Source organism: Papio anubis, chromosome 4 (assembly GCF_008728515.1).
Source record: "Papio anubis isolate 15944 chromosome 4, Panubis1.0, whole genome shotgun sequence".
NCBI lineage: Eukaryota > Metazoa > Chordata > Mammalia > Primates > Cercopithecidae > Papio > Papio anubis.
In genome coordinates, this window is record NC_044979.1 from 93853285 (window position 1) to 93873423 (window position 20139).

General features: G+C 39.2%; 1 protein-coding gene across 9 annotated transcripts in view; it reads left to right on the forward strand.

Moving 5' to 3' along the window:
• The window catches only part of STK31 (serine/threonine kinase 31), a 141435-nt gene that overhangs the window by 74323 nt on the left and 46973 nt on the right, over nucleotides 1–20139 (forward strand). For all 9 annotated transcript variants that reach the window (XM_031665322.1, XM_009203228.4, XM_009203223.4 and 6 more), the window contains 4 exons: nucleotides 4507–4686; nucleotides 5147–5263; nucleotides 6499–6618; nucleotides 7652–7783. In XM_031665322.1, coding sequence (XP_031521182.1) covers nucleotides 4507–4686; nucleotides 5147–5263; nucleotides 6499–6618; nucleotides 7652–7783 — 549 coding nt within the window. The remainder of the gene's footprint in view (nucleotides 1–4506; nucleotides 4687–5146; nucleotides 5264–6498; nucleotides 6619–7651; nucleotides 7784–20139) is intronic.

Sequence of the window (20139 nt, forward strand, 5' to 3'; positions counted from 1 at the left end):
TCAATTTCAGAGCCTGCTATTGGTCTATTCAGGGATTCAACTTCTTCCTGGTTTAGTCTTAGGAGGGTGTATGTGTCCAGGAATTTATCCATTTATTCTAGGTTTTCTAGTTTATTTGTGTAGAGGTGTTTATAGTATTCTCTGATGGTAGTTTGTATTTCTGTGGGGTCGGTGGTGATATCCGTTTTATCATTTTTTATTGTGTCTATTTGATTCTTCCTTCTTTTCTTCTTTATTAGTCTTGCTAGTGGTCTATCAATTTTGTTGATCTTTTCAAAAAACCAGCTCCTGGATTCACTGATTTTCTGGAGGTTTTTTGTGTCCCCATCTCCTTCAGTTCTGCTCTGATCTTAGTTATTTCTTGCCTTCTGCTAGCTTTTGAATGTGTTTGCTCTTGTTTCTCTAGTTCTTTTAATTGTGATGTTAGGGTGTCAATTTTAGATCTTTCCTGCTTTCTCTTGTGGGCATTTAGTGCTATAAATTTCCCTCTACACAGTGCTTTAAATGTGTCCCAGAGATTCTGGTATGTTGTGTCTTTGTTCTCATTGGTTTCAAAGAACATCTTTATTTCTGCCTTCATTTCGTTATGTACCCAGTAGTCATTCAGGAGCAGATTTTTCAGTTTCCATGTAGTTGAGTGGTTTTGATTGAGTTTCTTAGTCCTGAGTTCTAGTTTGATGGCACTGTGGTCTGAGAGACAGTTTGTTATAATTTCTGTTCTTGTACATTTGCTGAGGAGTGCTTTACTTCCAACTTATGTGGTCAATTTTGGAATAAGTGCAGTGTGGTGCTGAGAAGAATGTATATTCTGTTGATTTGGGGTGGAGAGTTCTGTAGATGTCTATTAGGTCCACTTGGTGCAGAGTTGAGTTCAATTCCTGGATATCCTTGTTAACTTTCTGTCTCGTTGATCTGTCTAATGTTGACAGTGGGGTGTTAAAGTCTCCCATTATTATTGTATGGGAGTCTAAGTCTCTTTGTAAGTCTCTAAGGACTTGCTTTATGAATCTGGGTGCTCCTGTATTAGGTGCATAAATACTTAGGATAGTTAGCTCTTCTTGTTGAATTGATCCCTTTACCATTATGTAATGGCCTTCTTTGTCTCTTTTGATCTTTGTTGGTTTAAAGTCTGTTTTATCAGAGACTAGGATTGCAACCCCTGCCTTTTTTTGTTTTCCATTAGCTTGGTAGATCTTCCTCCATCCCTTTATTTTGAGCCTATGTGTCTCTGCATGTGAGATGGATCTCCTGAATACAGCAAACTGATGGGTCTTGACTCTTTATCCAATTTTCCAGTCTGTGTCTTTTAGTTGGACCATGTAGTCCATGTACATTTAAGGTTAATATTGTTATGTGTGAACTTGATCCTGTCATTATGATATTAACTGGTTATTTTGCTCGTTAGTTGATGCAGTTTCTTCCTAGCATCAATGGACTTTACATTTTGACATGTTTTTGCAATGGCTGGTACCAGTTGTTCCTTTCCATGTTTATTGCTTCCTTCAGGATCTCTTGTAGGGCAGGCCTGGTGGTGACAAAATCTCTAAGCATTTGCTTGTCTGTAAAGGATTTTATTTCTCCTCACGTATGAAACTTAGTTTGGCTGGATATGAAATTCTGGGTTGAAAATTCTTTTCTTTAAGAATGTTGAATATTGGCCCCCACTCTCTTCTGGCTTGTAGAGTTTCTTCCGAGAGATCTACTGTTAGTCTGATGGGCTTTCCTTTGTGGGTAACCTGACCTTTCTGTGTCTGCCCTTAACATTTTTTCCTTCATTTCAACTTGGTGAATCTGACAATTATGTGTCTTGGAGTTGCTCTTCTCGAGGAGTATCTTTGTGGCATTCTCTGTATTTCCTGAATTTGAATGTTGGCCTGCCTTGCTACACTGGGGAAGTTCTCCTGGATAATATCCTGCAGAGCGTTTTCCAAGTTGGTTTCAATTTCCCCATCACTTTCAGGCACACCAATCAGATGTAAATTTTGTCTTTTCACATAATCCCATATTTCTTGGAGGCTTTGTTCATTTCTTTTCACTCTTTTTTCTCTAAACTTCTCACTTGATTTCATTCATTTGATCTTCAATCACTGATACTCTTTCTTCCAGTTGATTGAGTCAGTTACTGAAGCTTGTGCACTTGTCACATAGTTCTCGTGTCATGATTTTCATCTCTATGAGTTCGTTTATGGACCTCTCTGCATTGATTATTCTAGTTATCCATTCTTCCATTCTTTTTTCAAGGATTTTAGTTTCTTTGCACTGGGTATGTAGTTCCTCCTTTAGCTCTAAGAAGTTCGATCGACTAAAGCCTTCTTCTCTCAACTCGTCAAAGTCATTCTCTGTTCAACTTTGTTCCATTGCTGGTGAGGAGCTGTGTTCCTTTGGAGGGGGAGATGTGCTCTGATTTTTTGAATTTCCAGCTTTTCTGCATTGCTCTCCCCATCTTTGTGATTTTATCTGCCTTTGGTCTTTGATGTTGGTGACGTACTGATGGGGTTTTGGTGTGGGTGTCCTTTCTGTTTGTTAGTTTTCATTCTAACCCTCATGACCCTCAGCTGCAGGTCTGTTGGAGTTTTCTTGAGGTCCACTCCAGACCCTGTTTGCCTGGGTATCAGCAGCGGAGCAGAAGATAGAATATTGCTGAACAGCAAGTGTTGCTGTCTGGTTCTTGCTCTGGAAGCTTTGTCTCAGAGGTGTACCCAGCCGCGTGAGGTGTGAGGTGTCAGTCTGCATGTAGTGGGGGATGTCTCCCAGTTAGGCTACACAGGAGTCAGGGACCCACTTGAGCAGGCAGTCTGTCCATTCTCAGTTCTCAACCTCCGTGCTGGGAGAACCACTGGTCTCTTCAAAGCTGTCAGACAGGGACATTTACATCTGCCAAGGTTTCTGGTGCTTTTTATTTAGCTATGCCCTATCCCCAGAGGTAGAGTCTACAGAGGCCGGCAGACCTCCTTGAGCTGTGGTGGGCTCCACCCAATTCGCACTTCCCAGAGGCTTTGTTTACCTACTGAAGCCTCAGCAATGGCGGGCGCCCCTCCCTCAGCCTCGCTGCTGCCTTGCAGTTAGATCTCAGACTGCTGTGCTAGCAATGAGGGAGGCTCCGTGGGCGTGGACCCTCCTGGCCAGATGTGGGATATAATCTCCTGGTGTGCCGTTTTCTAAGACCCTTGGTAAAGCACAGTATTAGGGTGGGAGTTACCCAATTTTCCAGGTGTTGTGTGTCTGAGTTTCCCTTGGCTAGGAAAAGGAATTCCCTTCCCTCTTGCGCTTCCCAGGTGAGGCAGTGCCTTGCCCTGCTTCAGCTCTTGCTGATTGGGCTACACCCACTGACCAGTGCCGACACGCCCCAGTGAGATGAACCTGGTACCTCAGTTGAAAATGCAGAAATCACCCGTCTTCTGTTTCGCTCACTCTGGGAGCTGGAGGCTGGAGCTGTTTGTATTCGGCCATCTTGGGCGCCCCCCCTCCAATTCTTTATTACATTAAAAAAATGTATTTATTATTGTTATTTATTTGTTTATTTGCTTTTATTTCATTATTATTAGTTTTTTTTTTGCCCACCTGCCCCAACAAACGCAGCCAGCCAATTCATTTAGAAAATACCTTTAAATGCAGTCAGGTGCTGCATCGTTTGGTCAATGATGGACTGCATATATGGTGGTGGTGCCATAAAATTATAGTACTTATTTTTACTGTACCTTTTCTATGTTTAGATAGGCAATTGTTGTTACAGTTGCTTACATTATTCAGTACGGTAACAGGCTGTATCTAGGAGCAGTAGGCTATAGAATGTAGTTTGGTTGTATTGTAAACTGTATCATCTAGGTTTGCATCAGTACACTCCATGATGTTTGCATAATGATGAAATTGCCTCACGTTGCATTTCTTAGAAGATATTTGTGTCGTTAAATGATGCATGATTGTCCATATATATGTTTAATGTCTTTACTTAATTAGAATTATTTGTATATTTTGGCATGTAGTTTATTTTTTTTTTAGCAATAGGTCTTAGAAACTTTCATGGCAGGACAAACAGTAGTGATTCTTATGATAGATAAGGGAGACTCAGAAGGGTGGTAGGGGTAGAGGGTGGTGGATGTTGAGAAGTTAATCGGTTCAGTGTACATTTGGATGATAGATACACTAAAGCCCAGACTCTACCACTACACAATATATCCATGTAACAAAATTAGTCTTTTACCCAATAAATTTATACAAAAAAGTTAGGAAAATAGGGTAATTTCTACTTAATTAAAAACCGTGAGGATATAAAGCTTTCTATTTGTAACTAATTCACTTAATAAACTTTACTGTTATGGTCCAAATAAACCACCTTCTAAGTAGGTTTTTGTTTTCATCTCTGTCTGATGATTCTAAGTTGTATTTATGAAATTCTCAAGAATGGGGATTCAGCATACTGCTTTTCTGCGCCTTAGATCCTAACACAGTGCTTGAATCCTGAATGAGTTAATAAACTTTAATAAACAGAAGTGTATCTCTCTGCAGGATTTGTCAGTCTCTTTAGAAGCAGTGTATGGAGAAGCCAAAGAAGGAGCAAATTCTGATGAAATACTTAAAAAATTTTATGACTGGAAGTGTGATAAAAGAGAGGAGTTCACCAATGTTAGAAGCGAAACAGACGCTTCTCTGCAGCGTCTGGTAGCATGGTTCCAAAGAACCTTAAAGGTAATAAAAGCTCCTGCCCTGTTGTGTTTGTAGCATAAACCAGGGAATATATATTTTAAAAATCACATGCTTTGTTCAAGAGCTGACATCGTCTACCTACTATGTATCAGATTTAAACTTGCCACCTTACCAGTCAAGGTTCTTTATTAGCTTTTAGTCAGATTGCTCCTTTTATTAGCCTCAAAAAAATCGTATCAGTCTTGTTCCTCCTTTTTCTCAACTTTTCCTGAGGATTGTCCTCTTCCCTCTCTTAACCATTTATTTTCTTACGTTTGCTATGCATATGTACCTTTTTCCTTTCAGTGCATAAATTTTATGAGGGTAGGCACTTTTTTTTATGCATTCTTATTTCTTTTACATTGTCCAGGGTATAGCTTAATACTCTGCTTCAGGTATTAAGGCATAATGCATGCTGATTGAATTAGATGAGATGTTTCATGTGTTTATTTTTGCAAATGAGGTTTTTGACCTATCTATGGAAGAACCACTGATTTCTGAAGACACAGTTGATAATATTGATGAAATCCTAGAGAAGACTGAGTCAAGTGTCTGCAAAGAGCTGGAGATAGCTCTGGTTGTGAGTATCGATATTCTTTATTATTGCCGCCTTTGAAGCAGTGTGGTTTCCTTTCATGGTTAGAAAGTATTAACCAATAAGAGAGTTTTTCTTGCTAGTTAGAAGGTATTAAGACTGATCTTAGCTTTCTTCTAATAGGCTTGTTTGAAAGAGTAACCATGTCAAGTTCTAATCCAAACACAATGCAAAGTTTTATTCTTAGGTGACGTTTTTGTTTTAATAGGACATTTCACATAAAAAATCTGTTTAATTCTAAGAAAACCGCTCTTAATTTGAGTGAACAATCTGTCTAAATCATTTGATTCTTGAATCTGTCATACCCAATGACTATAAGAAGAGAAAACTTAAAATCTGAGAGAGATCTGAAAGTTGACACACAAGATGGATTCGTCATCCTCTTTCTTTCACCATTGTGTATATTCTTTGTTACTGTGTCAAGGTAAAAATTAGTGTAGCTACTCCAAAGGGTGTTTTGTAATTTTATTTATTGCTCACTGGGACTCTTTCCCAGTTATTCAGGCTGCTTTCCAGTGTTTCAGTGGTTAGGCTTCTCATTTTCTTGTTTTTTCTTTTTTTTTACTTTTTATAATTTTATTCATATTGGCATTGAAAATACATTAAGAAGTTTTATATTGTTAAATAGTCCTGATTTAGATAGTTTTGTCAGAGTTGGTTTTAGAAGTAGTTGTTAACAGGCGATTTCTAAAAGTAAGGTGTTGAAGGTCTATATGTTGTTTATAGTTCTTATATTTAGCATATTAGTATCCCTGATTTCCATTAATGCCCTTACTCCACACAGCTTTGGGAATAATGGTGTAATGGGGTAAAGTTTCCCATATGAATGGCTTTGGTTTTTTTAGAGAGACAGTGTCTTGCTCTGTCGCCCAGGCTGGAGTGCATTGATGTGATCCTAGCTCACTGCAGCCTTGAACTCCTCAATCTCCCTGCCTCAGCCTCCCTTGTAGCTAGGACTACAGGTGAATACCACTGTGCTCAGTTAATTAAAAAAATATTTTTTAGGGACTAGGTCTCACTATGTTGCCTGGCCTCCATATGAACATCTTTGATATCTGTCTTTCTTCTGTCTAGGAAAACATTCGTGTTTAAGAACTGTTTTGAAATCATTACAGAAATCCGTTAAAGGCATAATTTTGAAGTTTATCTATTGTTATTGGAGACTTTAGCTCTTTTGGATATTCCTTTGTGTATAATTCTATGTGTGTGATTTCCTTTAGGATCAAGGTGATGCAGACAAGGAGATAATTTTAAATACATATAGTCAAGTACTGCAAAAGATTTGTTCAGAGGAAAGGCTCATTGCCACAGTACAAGCTAAGTACAAGGACAGTATTGAGGTTTGATTATGCTTTCTCTTATTGATCTTATAAATTGATGCTTTGAACTTTTTAACACTTAAATTTTTCTCTTGTTAATACTCAGTGTCAGTAAATTATCTATTATTACTAGAATTCACTATCAACTGGAAATGGTGATTTTTGATGATATAAATATATCAAATTTTTAAATTATTTTAAATCTTTTATTTTCTTATGTCTGTGAGAACCACAACCATTAACATCATTTTCTTTTTGTCTATACACATCTACTGTAGATAATTTGCTATATACAGAAAGATAAGAAATAAAACATTGCTTATAATTCCCTTAGCCTAAGAGATAATTTTAGAGTAGTTACTGGATGTGCATCTATATGTTTGTGAGCATATATATATATGCATCACATTGTTTTGTAAGTTATTTCAAGCATACTTTCTTCATGTAATGGTATATTATGAACATTTTTCTATATGATTAATGATTTTTCTATACTGTCATCTTGATTGACAAAATCCTCATCCCTATGTAGATGTACAGCAACATTAACCATTAACCTTTCATGTGTGTTGGACATTAAGGTTACTTCCAATTTTTTCTACCATAAATAACACTGTACATATGTTTGTGCATAATTTTGTTTTGTTTTTATTTCTCAGATTTCTAAATTCTATAATTACTGAGTTAAAAGGAATGGACATTATTAAAACTTGATACATATTTTCAAACCACTTTTGGGAAAGATGATTTCAGTTTACATCCTCACTAGAAATTCCTTTTTCATCCATACTAACAATGTGTGTTTTATTGTATGTCTCAGTTTGAAATACTACTTTTGTCTTTGCTACTTTGAGTGCTGGAACTGATATTCTTCTAAATAGAAACATGGATAAAAGGAAATCTATTGAATTATCTTGTTGAAAAATAAAGATTTTCTTAGTATCTCAACCTGAACTCAGTAAATACTAGTTGAATCTTAACAGATAAATAATAAATGATCACTGTTCAATATTTTTCTTATGTGTTTGAAAATACATAACTTTTGTTTACTTAGTTTAAAAAGCAGCTTATTGAATATTTAAATAAGAGTCCCAGTGTAGATCACTTGCTGTCCATTAAGAAGACATTGAAAAGCTTAAAAGCTCGACTGAGATGGAAATTGGTTGAAAAGAATAATTTGGAAGAGGTAAGGAAACAGTTGATTCTTACTGATCTTCATGTGCATCTCATTTTACTTGGTCTCTGCTTCATAAAAATAATGCATAAATACACTCTTTAAGAGAGCCATTACTTTCACAGTTTTATATACTTTATCTTGTTTTCTGTGTATATAAATAAAATTGAGATTATAGTAATAGTGTAAAAATTGTCCTATATCATTAAATATTCTTTAAAAACATTTTCCTAGGTTGCCTTGGTTTTTAGTAACGAACGTTTTAGAGTGATTTTAAAAGCTCTTTTGGTTTGGACTGTTAGAATGTTCATTGTAATACCAACTTGCTACATGCAGGTGACAGGGTACTCCCTCAAAGGTAGCGTTTTGTCATAAAGTATTTTTAAGATCATGGTATCTTTTGTTAACTCCCTTTTTATGGATAGATGTAATATTTCTTGAAAGTATTTTAAGTTGTTTTTATATGATAATAGAACTGGAAGGATTAGGATGCCCTAATCTGGACTAACTTCTTCCTTTAGGCTTGAAACTTTGTGAATAAGATGGTAATACTTTGTGTTCCCTTGAGGATTTGATTTATGTACAACAAGGATCTGTGTTATGCCTTTAATCCAATTTGAATTATCTGTCTTCTACTTCTGAGCACTGAATTGGGAGTGGAGTGGGGACTATTCTAGAACTAATATCATAATCGAGGAGCTTTCTAGTTTTATTCTATTCTGGGCTTTGGGGAAGTTTTTTTTTTTTGGTCTGAGTTTTCACCTTTTGGAGAAATCTGACTTTTATTATACTTTAAATTTTGGGATACATGTGCAGAATGTGCAGGTTTGTTAGATAGGTATACATGTGCCATGGTGGTTTGCTGCACCCACCAACCCATCACCTACATTAGGTATTTCTCCTAATGCTATCCCTCCCCTAGACCCCCACCCCTTGACAGGCCTGGTGTGTGATGTTCCCCTCCCTGTGTCCATGTGTTCTCATTGTTCACCTCAAGTTATGAGTGAGAACATGTGGTGGTTGGTTTTTTGTTCCTTTGTTAGTTTGCTGAGACTGATGGTTTCCAGCTTCATACTTGTGCCTGCAAAGGACATGAACTCATCCTTTTTTATAGCTGCATAATATTCCATGGTGTATATGTGCCACATTTTCTTTATCCAGTCTATCATTGATGGGCATTTGGGTTGGTTCCAAGTCTTTGCTATTGTGAACAGTGCTGCAATAAACATACGTGTGCATGTGTCTTTATAGTAGAATGATTTATAATCCTTTGGGTATATACCCAGTAATGGTATTGTTGGGTCAAATGGTATTTCTGGTTCTAGATCCTTGAGGAACTGCCACACTGTCTTCCACAGTAGTTGAACTAATTTACACTCCCACCAACAGTGTAAAAGTGTTCCTGTTTCTCCACATTGTCTCCAGCATCTGTGTTTCCTGACTTTTGTGTATGTGTGTGTGTGTGTTTGTATGTTGCCTATGTTGTTCTTTTTTTTTTTCTCTTCATTGTTATACTTGTAAGTTCTAGGGTACATGCGCACAACATGCAGGTTTGTAACATAGGTATACATGTGCCATGTTGGTGTGCTGTACCCATTTACTCATCATTTACATTAGGTATTCCTCCTAATGCTATCCCTCTCCCTGCCCCCCACCCCACAGCAGGCCTCAGGGTGTGGTGTTCCCCACCCTGTGTCCAAGTGATCTCATTGTTCAATTCCCACCTATGAGTGAGAACATGCAGTGTTTGGTTTTCTGTCCTTGTGATAGTTTGCTCAGAATGATGGTTTCCAGCCTCATCCATGTCCCTGCAAAGGACACAAACTCATCCTTTTTTATGGCTGCTTAGTATTCCATGGTGTATATGTGCCACATTTTCTTAATTCTGTCTATTATTGAAGGACATTTGGGTTGGTTACAAGTCTTTGCTATTGTGTAGTGCTGTAATAAACATATGTGTGCATGTGTCTTTATTGTAGCATGATTTATAATCCTTTGGGTATATACCCAGTAATGGGATGGCTGGATCAAATGGTATTTCTAGTTCTGGGGCCTTGAGGGATTGCCACACTGTCTTCCACAATGGTTGAACTAGTTTACACTCCCACCAACAGTGTAAAAGCGTTCCTATTTCTCTACATCCTCTCCAGCATCTGTTGTTTCCTGACTTTTTAATGATCGCCATTCTAGCTGGTATGAGATCGTATTTCATTGTGGTTTTTGATTTGCATATCTCTGATGACCAGTGATGAACATTTTTTCATGTGTCTGTTGGCTGCATAAATGTCTTCTTTTGAGGAATGTCGGTTCGTATCCTTTGCCCACTTTTTGGTGGGGTTGTTTTTTTCTTCTAAATTTGTTTGAGTTCTTGGTGGATTCTGGATATTAGCCTCCAGCTTTGTTCTTTTGGCTTAGGATTGTCTTGGCAATGCTGTCTCTTTTTTGATTCCATATGAACTTTGAAGTATTTTTTTCCTATTCTGTGAAGAAAGTCATTGGTAGCTTGATGGGGATGGCATTGAATCTATAAATTACCTTGGGCAGTATGGCCATTTTCACGATATTGATTCTTCCTCTCCATGAGCATGGAATGTTCTTCCATTTGTTTGTGTCCTCTTTTATTTTGTTGAGCAGTGGTTTGCAGTTCTCCTTGAAGAGGTCCTTCGCATCCCTTGTAAGTTGGATTCCTAGGTATTTTATTCTCTTTGTAGCAATTGTGAATGAGAGTTCCCTCATGATTTGCTCTCTGTTTGTCTCTTATTGGTGTATAGGAATGTTTGTGATTTTTGCACATTGATTTTGTATCCTGAGACTCTGCTGAAGTTGCTTATCAGCTGAAGGAGATTTTGGGCTGAGACAATGGGGTTTTCTAAATATACAATCATGTCATCTGCAAACAGGGACAATGTGACTTCCCCTTTTTCTGATTGAATACCCTTTATTTCTTTCTCTTGCCTGATTCCCCTGGCCACAACCTCCAACACTATGTTGAATAGGAGTGGTGAGAGAGGGCATCCCTGTCTTGTGCCAGTTTTTAAAAGGAGTGCTTCCAGTTTTTGCCCATTCAGTGTGATATTGGCTGTGGGTTTGTCATACATAGCTCTTATTATTTTGAGATATATTCCATCAATACCTAGTTTCTTGAGAGTTTTTAGCACGATGAAGTGCTGTCGAATTTTGTCGAAGGCTTTTTCTGCATCTGTTGATATAATCATGTGGTTTTTGTCATTTATTCTGTTTATGTGATGGATTATGTTTATTGATTTGCGTATGTTGAACCAGCCTTGCATCTCAGGGATGAAGCTGACTTGATCGTGGTGGATACGCTGTTTGACATGCTGCTGGATGCGGTTTGCCAGTATTTTATTGAGGATTTTTGTATCAATTTCATCAGGGATATTGGTCTAAAATCCTCTTTTTTTGTTGTGTCTCTGCCAGGCTTTGTTATCAGGATGATGCTGGCTTCATAAAATGAGTTAGGGAGGATTCCTTCTTTTTCTATTGATTGGAATAGTGTCAGAAGGAATGGTACCAGCTCCTCTCTGTACCTCTGGTAGAATTTGGCTGTGAATCCGTCTGGTCCTGGACTTTTTTTGACTAGTAGGCTATTAATTATTGTCTCAATTTCAGAGTCTGTTATTGGTCTATTTAGAGATTCAACTTCTTCCTGGTTTAGTCTTAGGAGGGTGTATTTGTCCAGGAATTTTTCCATTTCTTCTAGATTTTCTAGTTTGTTTGCATAGAGTTGTTTATAGTATTATCTGATGGTAGTTTGTGTTCCTGCGGCATCAGTGGTGATATCCCCTTTATCTTTTTTTTGTGTCTATTCTTCTCTCTTTTCTTCTTTATTAGTCTTGCTAGCGGTCTATCAATTTTGTTGATCTTTTCAAAAAACCAACTACTGGATTCATTGATTTTTTGAAGGGTTTTTTTTTGTGTGTCTCTGTGTCCTTCAGTTCTGCTCTGATCTTAGTTATTTCTTACCTTCTGTTAGCTTTTGAATTTGTTTGCTCTTGCTTCTCTAGTTCTTTTAATTGTGATGTTAGGGTGTTGATTTTAGATCTTTCCTGCTTTCTCTTGTGGGCATTTAGTGCTATAAATTTCCCTCTACACACTGCTTTAAATGTGTCCCAGAGATTCTGGTACGTTATGTCTTTGTTCTCATTGGTTTCTGAGAACATCTTTATTTCTGCCTTTATTTCGTTATGTACCCAGTAGTCATTTAGGAGCAGGTTGTTCAGTTTACATGTGGTTGTGCCGTTTTGAGTGAGTTTCTTAATCCTCAGTTCTAATTTGATTGCACTGTGTTCTGAGAGACAGTTTGTTGTGATTTCTGTTCTTTTACATTTGCCGAGGAGTATTTTACTTTGAACTATGTGGTCAATTTTGGAATAAGTGTGATGTGGTGCTGAGGAGAATGTATATTCTGTTGATTTGAGGTGGAGAGTTCTGTAGATGTCTATTAGGTCCGCTTGGTGCAGAGCTGAGTTCTATTCCTGGATATCCTTGTTAACGTTCTGTCTCACTGATCTGTCTAATATTGACAGTGGGGTGTTATAGTCTCCCATTATTACTGAGTGGGAATCTAAGTCTCTTTGTAGGTCTCTAAGGACTTGCTTAATGAATCTTGGTGCTCCTGTATTGTGTGCATAGATACTTAGGATAGTTAGCTCTTCTTGTTGAATTAATCCCTTTACCATTATGTAATGCCCTTCTTTATTATTATTATTATTTTGATGTTTGTTGGTTTAAAGTCTGTTTTATCAGATACTAGGATTGCAACCTCTGCTTGTTTTTACTTTCTATTTGCTTGGTAAATCTTCCTCTATCCCTTTATTTTGAGCCTTCGTGCATCTCTGCATGTGATATAGGTCTCCTGAATACAGCACACTGATGGGTCTTGAATTTTTATCCAATTTGCCAGTCTGTGTCTTTTAATTGGGAATTTAGCCCATGTACATTTAAGGTTAATATTGTTATGTGTGAACTTGATCCTGTCATTATGATTTTAGCTGGTTATTTTGCCTTTTAGTTGATTCAGTTTCTTCGTAGCATCGATGGTCTTTACAATTTGGCATGGTTGCATGGTTTTGCAGTGGCTGGCACTGATTGTTCCTTTGCATGTTTAGAGCTTCCTTCAGGAGCTCCTGTAAGGCAGGTCTGATTGTGACAAAATCTCTCAGCATTTGCTTGTCTGTAAAGGATTTTATTTCTCCTTTGCTTGTGAAGCTTACTTTGGCTGGATATGAAATTCTGGGTTGAAAATTATTTTCTTTAAGAATGTTGAATATTGGCCCCAACTGTCTTCTGACTTGTGGAGTTTCTGCCAAGAGAGCCACTGTTAGTCTGATGGGCTTTCCTTTGTGGGTAACCCGACATTTTTTCCTTCATTTCAACCTTGGGGAGTCTGACAATTATGTGTCTTGTGGTTGCTCTTCTCAAGGAGTATCTTTGTTTGTGGTGTTCTCTTTATTTTCTGAATTTGAATATTGGCCTGCCTTGCTAGGTTGGGGAAGTTCTACTGGGTAATATCCTGAAGAGTGTTTTCCAACTTGGTTCCATTCTCCCCATCACTTTCTGGTACACCAATCAAACTGTAGAATTGGTCTTTTTGTGTAGTCCCGTATTTCTTGGAGGCTTTGTTTGTTTATTTTTACTCTTTTTTCTCTAAACTTTTCTTCTCACTTTATTTTATTAATTTGATCTTCAATCACTGATATCCTTTCTTCCACTTGATCTAATCAGCTATTGAAGCTTCTGCATGCATCACTTATTGATATTTGTTGGTTCTCATGCCATGCTTTTCAGCTCCATCAGGTAATTTAAGGTCTTCTCTTCACTATTCATTCTACTTAGCCATTTGTCTAATCTTTTTTCGCTTCGTTGTGATGGGTTCGAACATCCTGCTTTAGCTCGGAGAAATTTGTTATTACCAATCTTCTGAAGCCTACTTCTGTCAGCTTGTCAAAGTCATTTTCTGTTCAGCTTTGTTCTGTTGCTGGTGAGGAACTGCGATCCTTTGGAGGAGAAGAGCTCTGGTTTTTAGAATTTTCAGCTTTTGGCTGGGCGTGGTGGCTCACGCCTGTAATCTCAGCACTTTGGGAGGCCGAGATGGGCAGATCACGAGGTCAGGATATTGAGACCATCCTAGCTGACATGGTGAAACCCCATCTCTACTAAAAATACAAAAAATTAGTCCGGCGTGGTGGCAGGTGCCTGCAGTCCCAGCTACTCAAGAGGCTGAGGTAGGAGAATGGTGTGAACCGAGGAGGCGGAGCTAGCAGTGATTTGAGATCATGCCATGGCAGCCTGGGTGACAGAGGTGAGACTCCATCTCCAAAAAAAAAAAAAAAAAAAAAAAAAGAATTTTCCACTTTTCTGCTCTTGTTTCTCCCCATCTTTGTGGTTTTATCTACTTTTGGTCTTTGATGTTGGTGACCTACATATGGGGTTTTGGCATGGATGTCCTTTTTGTTGCTGTTAATGCTATTCCTTTCTATTTGTTAGTTTTCCTTCTAACAGATTCCTCAGCTGCAGGTCTGTTGGAGTTTGCTGGAGGTCCACTCCAGACCCTGTTTGCCTGGGTATTGCCAGCAGAGGCTGTAGAACACCAAATATTGCAGAACAGCAAATACTGCTGCCTGATCCTTCCTCTGGAAGCTTTCTCCCAGAGGGGCACCCGCCTGTATGAGGTGTCAGTCAGCCCCTACTGGGATGTGTCTCTCAGTTAGGCCACATGGGGTCAGGGACCCACTTGAGGAGGCAGTCTGTCCATTCTCCAAGCTCAAACACCATGCTGGGAGAACCACTGATCTCTTCAGAGCTGTCAGACGGGGACATTTAGTCTGCAGAAATTTCTGCTGCCTTTTTTTCAGCTATGCCCTGTCCCCAGATGTGCAGTCTACAGAGGTAGAGGCCTTGCTGAGCTGTAGTAGGCTCCCCCCGGTTCGAGGTACCTGGTTCATCTCAATGGGACTGGTTGGATAGTGAGTGCAGCCCATGGAGGGCAAGCCAAAGCAGGGTGGGCATCACCTCATCCAGGAAGCACAAGGAGTCAGGGGATTTCCCTTTGCTAGCCAAGGGAAGGCGTGACAGACAGTATCTGAAAAAACGGGACACTCCTGCCCCAGTACTGTGCTTTTCTAACAGTCTTAGCAAACGGCACACCAGTTCCATATGAAATTTAAAGTAGTTTTTAAAAAAAATTCTGTACAGAAAGTCAGTGGTGGCTTGATGGGGATAGTACTGAATCTCTAAATTACTTTGGGCAGTATGGCCCTTTTCATGATATTGATTCTTCCTATCCATGAGCATGGAATTTTTTTCCATTTGTTTGTATTCTCTCTTGTATCCTCCTTGTTTGTATCCTCCTTCAACAGTAGTTTGTAGTTCTCCTTGAAGAGGTCCTTTACATCCCTTGTTAGCTGTATTCCTAGGTATTTTATTTTCTTTGTAGCAATTGTGAATGGGAGTTCACCCATGATTTGGCTCTCTATTATTGGTGTATAGGAATGCTTGTGATTTTTGCACACTGATTTTGTAACCTGAGACTTTACTGAAGTTGCTTATCAGTTCAAGACGTTTTTGGGCTGAGACGATGGGGTTTTCTTAATATACAATCCTGTCATCTGCAAACAGAGACAATTTGACTTCCTGTCTTCCCATGTGAATACCTTTTATTTCTTTGTCTTGCCTGATTGCCCTGTCTAGAACTTCCAATACTAGGTTAAATAGGAGTGGTGAGAGTGGGCATCCTTGTCTTGGTGACAGTTTTCAAAGGGATACTTCCAGCTTTTCCCATTTAGTATGATATTGGCTGTGGGTTTGTCATAAATGGCTCTTAATATTTTGAGATGCATTCCATCAATACCTAGTTAATTGAGAATTTTTAGCATGAAGCGGTGTTGAATTTTATTGAAGTCTTTTTCTGCATGTATTGAGATAATCATGGTTTTTGTCATTGTTTATGTTTATGTGAGGAGTTATGTTTACTGATTTGCATATGTTGAACCAGTCTTGCATCCCAGGGGTGAAGCCAACTTGATTGCGGTGCATAAGCTTTTTGATGTGATGCTGAATTCAGTTTGCCAGTATTTTATTGAGGATTTTTGCATCAATGTTCATCAGGGATATTGGCCTGAAATTTCCTTTTTTTGTTGTGTCTTTGCCAGGTTTTGGTACCAGGATGATGCTGGCCTCATAAAATGAGTTAGGGAGGAGTCTCTCTTTTTCTGTTGTTTGGAATAGTTTCAGAAGGAATGGTACTAGCTCTTCTTTGTACCTCTGGTAGAATTTGGCTGTGTATCCGTCTGGTCCTGGGGTTTTTTTGGTTGGTAGGCTATTAATTACTGCCTCAATTTCAGAACTTGTTATTGGTCTATTTGGGGATTCGAATTCTTCCTGGTTTAGTCTTGGGAGGGTGTATGTGTCCAGGAATTTTTCCATTTCTTCTAGATTTTCTAGTTTATTTGCATAGAGGTGTTTATTGTATTCTCTGATGGTAGCTTGGATTTCTGTGGGATCAGTGGTGATATCCCCTTTATCATTTTTTATTGTGTCTATTTGATTCTTCCTTCTTTTCTTCTTTATTAGTCTGGCTAGTGGTCTATCAGTTTTGTTGATCTTTTCAAAAAACCAGCTCCTGGATTCATTGATTTTTTTGAAGGGTTTTTCATGTCTCTTATCTCCTGCAGTTCTGCCCTGATCTTAGTTATTTCTTGTCTTCTGCTAGCTTTTGAATTTGTTTGCTGTAGCTTCTGTAGCTCTTGTAATTGTGATGTTAGGGTGTTGATTTTAGATCTTTCCCGCTTTCTCCCGTGGGCATTTAGTGCTATAAATTTCCCTCTAAAGACTGCTTTAACTGTGTCCCAGAGATTCTGGTACATTGTATCTTTGTTCTTATTGGTTTCAAAGAATTGTTTTATTTCTGCCTTCATTTTGTTAGGTACCCAGTAGTTATTCAGGAGCAGGTTGTTCAGTTTCCATGTAATTGTGTGGTTTTGAGTGAGTTTCTCAATCTTGAGTTCTACTTTAATTGCACTGTGGTCTGAGAGACTGTTGGTTATGATTTCTGTTCTTTTGCATTTGCCGAGGAGTGTTTTACTTCCAATTATGTGGTCAATTTTAGAATAAGTGCGATGTGGTACTGAAAAGAATGTATATTCTGTTGATTTGGGGTGGAGAGTTCTGTAGGTGTCTACTAGGTCCACTTGGTCCAGAGCTGAGTTCAAGTCCTGAATATCCTTGTTAATTTTCCATCTCATTGGTATGTCTAATATTGACAGTGGGGTGTTAAAGTCTCCCATTATTATTGTGTGGGAGTCTTAGTCTCTTTGTAGGTCTATAAGAACTTGCTTTATGAATCTTGGTGCTCCTGTATTGGGTGCATATATATTTAGGATAGTTAACTCTTCTTGTTGCACTGATCCCTTTACCATTATGTGATGCCTTTATTTATTTATTTATGATATTTATTGGTTTAAAGTCTGTTTTATCAGATACTAGGATTGCAATGCCTGCTTTTTTTTGCTTTCCATTTGCTTGGTAAATATTCCTCCATCCCTGTATTTTGAGCCTATGTGTGTCTTTGCATGTGAGATGGGTCTCCTTAATATAGCACACTGATGGATCTTGACTCTTTATCCAATTTGCCACTCTCTGTGTTTTAATTGGGGCATTTCACCTGTGTACGTTTCAGGTCAATATTGTTATTTGTGAATTTGATCCTGTCATTATGATACTAACTGGTTATTTTGCCCATTAGTTGATGCAGTTTCTTCATGGTGTTGATGGTCTTTACAATTTGGTATGTTTTTGCATTGGCTGGAACCAGTTGTTCCTTTCCATATTTAGTGCTTCCTTCAGGAGCTCTTGTAAGGCAGGTCTGAATGTGACAGAATCTCTCAGCATTTGCTTGTCTGTAAAGGATTTTATTTCTCCTTTGCTTGTGAAGCTTACTTTGGCTGGATATGAAATTCTGGGTTGAAAATTATTTTCTTTAAGAATATTGAATATTGGCTCCCACACACTTCTGGCTTTTTAGGGTTTCTGCAGAGAAACTGCTGTTAGTCTGATGGGCTTCCCTTTGTGGATAACCCAACCTTTCTCTCTGGCTCCCCTTAATATTTTTTCCTTCATTTCAACCTTGGTGAATCTGACAATTATGTGTGTTGGGGTTGCTGTTCTTGAGGAGTAGCTTTTTGGTGTTCCCTGTATTTCCTGAATTTTAATATTGGCCTGTCCTGCTAGGTAGGGGAAGTTCTCCTGGATAATATCCTTAAGTATATTTTCCAACTTGGTTCCATTCTCCCTGTCACTTTCAGGTACACCAGTCAAACGTAGGTTTGGTCTTTTCACATAGTTGCATATTTGTTCGAGGCTTTGTTCCTTTTCATTTTTTTTTCTTTAATCTTGTCTTCATGCTTTATTTCATTAAGTTGATCTTCAGTTTCTGATGTCCTTTCTTCTGATTGATTGATTTGGCTATTGATACTTCTGTAGGCTTCATGAAGTTCTCATGCTGTGTTTTTCAGCTCCTTGAGGTCATTTATGTTCTTCTCTAAACTAGTTATTCTAGTTAGCAATTCATCTAACCTTTTTTCAAGGTTCTTAGCTTCCTTGCATTGGGTTAGAACATGCTCCTTTAGCTCAGAAGAGTTTGTTATTACCCACGTTCTGAAGCCTACTTCTGTCAATTCATCAAACTCATTCTCCATCCAGTTTTGTTCCCTTGCTGGTGAGGAGTTGTGATCCTTTGGAGGAGAAAAGAGGTTCTGGTTTTTGGAATTTTCACCCTTTTTGTGCTGGTTTTTCCTCATCTTCTTGGATTATCTACCTTGTTGGATTTATCGACCTTTGGTCTTTGATGTTGGTGACCTTTGGATGTGTTATTTTTGTGTGGACATCCTTTTTGTTTCTGTCGATGCAATTCTGTTTGTTAGTTTTCCTTCTAAGAGTCAGGCCCCTCTGCTGCAGGTTTGCTGGAGTTTGCTGGAAGTTCACTCCAGACCCTGTTTGCCTGGGTATCACCAGTGGAGGCTGCAGAACAGCAAAGATTACTGCCTGTTCTTTCCTCTGGAAGCTTCATGCCAGAGGAGCACCTGCCAGATGCTAGCCAGAGCTCTCCTGTATGAGGTGTCTGTCAACCCCTGCTGAGAGGTATCTTCCTCTCAGGAGGCATGGGGGTCAGGGACTCACTTGAGGAGGCAGTCTGTCCCTTAGCAGAGCTCGAGGTCTGGCAGGCAGGAACATTTACGTCTGCTGAAGCTGAACCTACGGCCGCTTCTTCCCCCAGGTGCTTTGTCCCAGGAAGATGGGAGTTTTATCCATAAGCCCCTGACTGGGGCTTCCGTCTTTCTTTCAGAGATGCCCTGCCCAGAGAGGAGGAATCTAGAGACGCAGTCTGGCTACAGAGACTTTGCTGGGCTGCGGTGGACTCTACTGAGTCCAAACTTCCTGGTGGCTTTGTTTACACTGTGAGGGGAAAACTGCCTACTCAAGCCTCAGTAATGGCAGATGCCCCTCCCCCAACCAGGTTGACTTCAGACTGCCGTTCTGGCAGTGAGAATTTCAAGCTAGTGGATCTTAGCTTGCTGGGCTCCACGTGGGATCTGCTGAGCAGGGCCACTTGGTTCCCTGGCTTCAGCCTCCTTTTCAGGGGAGTGAACGGTTCTGTCTCGCTGGTGTTCCAGGCACCAGTGGCGTATGAAAAAAAATTCCTGCAGCTAGCTCAGTGTCTGCCCAAATGTCTGCCCAGTTTTGTGCTTGAAACCGAAGGCCCTGGTGGTGTATGCACCTGAGGGAATCTCCTGGTCTGTGGGTTGTGAAGACTATTGGAAAAGCGTAGTATCTGGGCCAGAATGAACCGTTCCTCATGGCAGAGTCCCTCACAGCTTCCCTTGGCTAGGAGAGGGAGTTCCCCAACCCCTTGTGCTTCCTGGGTGAGGTGACGCCCCACCCTGCTTTCGCTTACCCTCTGTGGGCTGCAGCCACTGTCTAACTAGTCCCAATGACATGAGCTGGGTACCTCAGTTCAAAATGCAGAAATCACCTGCCTTCTCCGTAGATCTGATTGGGAGCTGCAGACCAGAGCTGTTCCTGTTTGGCCATCTTAGTATCCGGATCCTTGAAATCTGACTTTTAAAGTGTAAACCAAAAGTGTCTGAGACAGCTATCAATCAATTTAGAAAGTTTATTTTGCCAAGGTTAAGGATGCATGCCTGTGAGGCAGGTCTATGCTTTTCTGAGAGATGGTTGTGAGGGCTTCAGTATTTAAAGGAGAAAGGATGGATACTGGGGAAAGAGGAAGAAATTTTAAAAAGATATGGGTAGATAAGAGACAGATGGTTTGAATTCTTTAGTCTTTGATC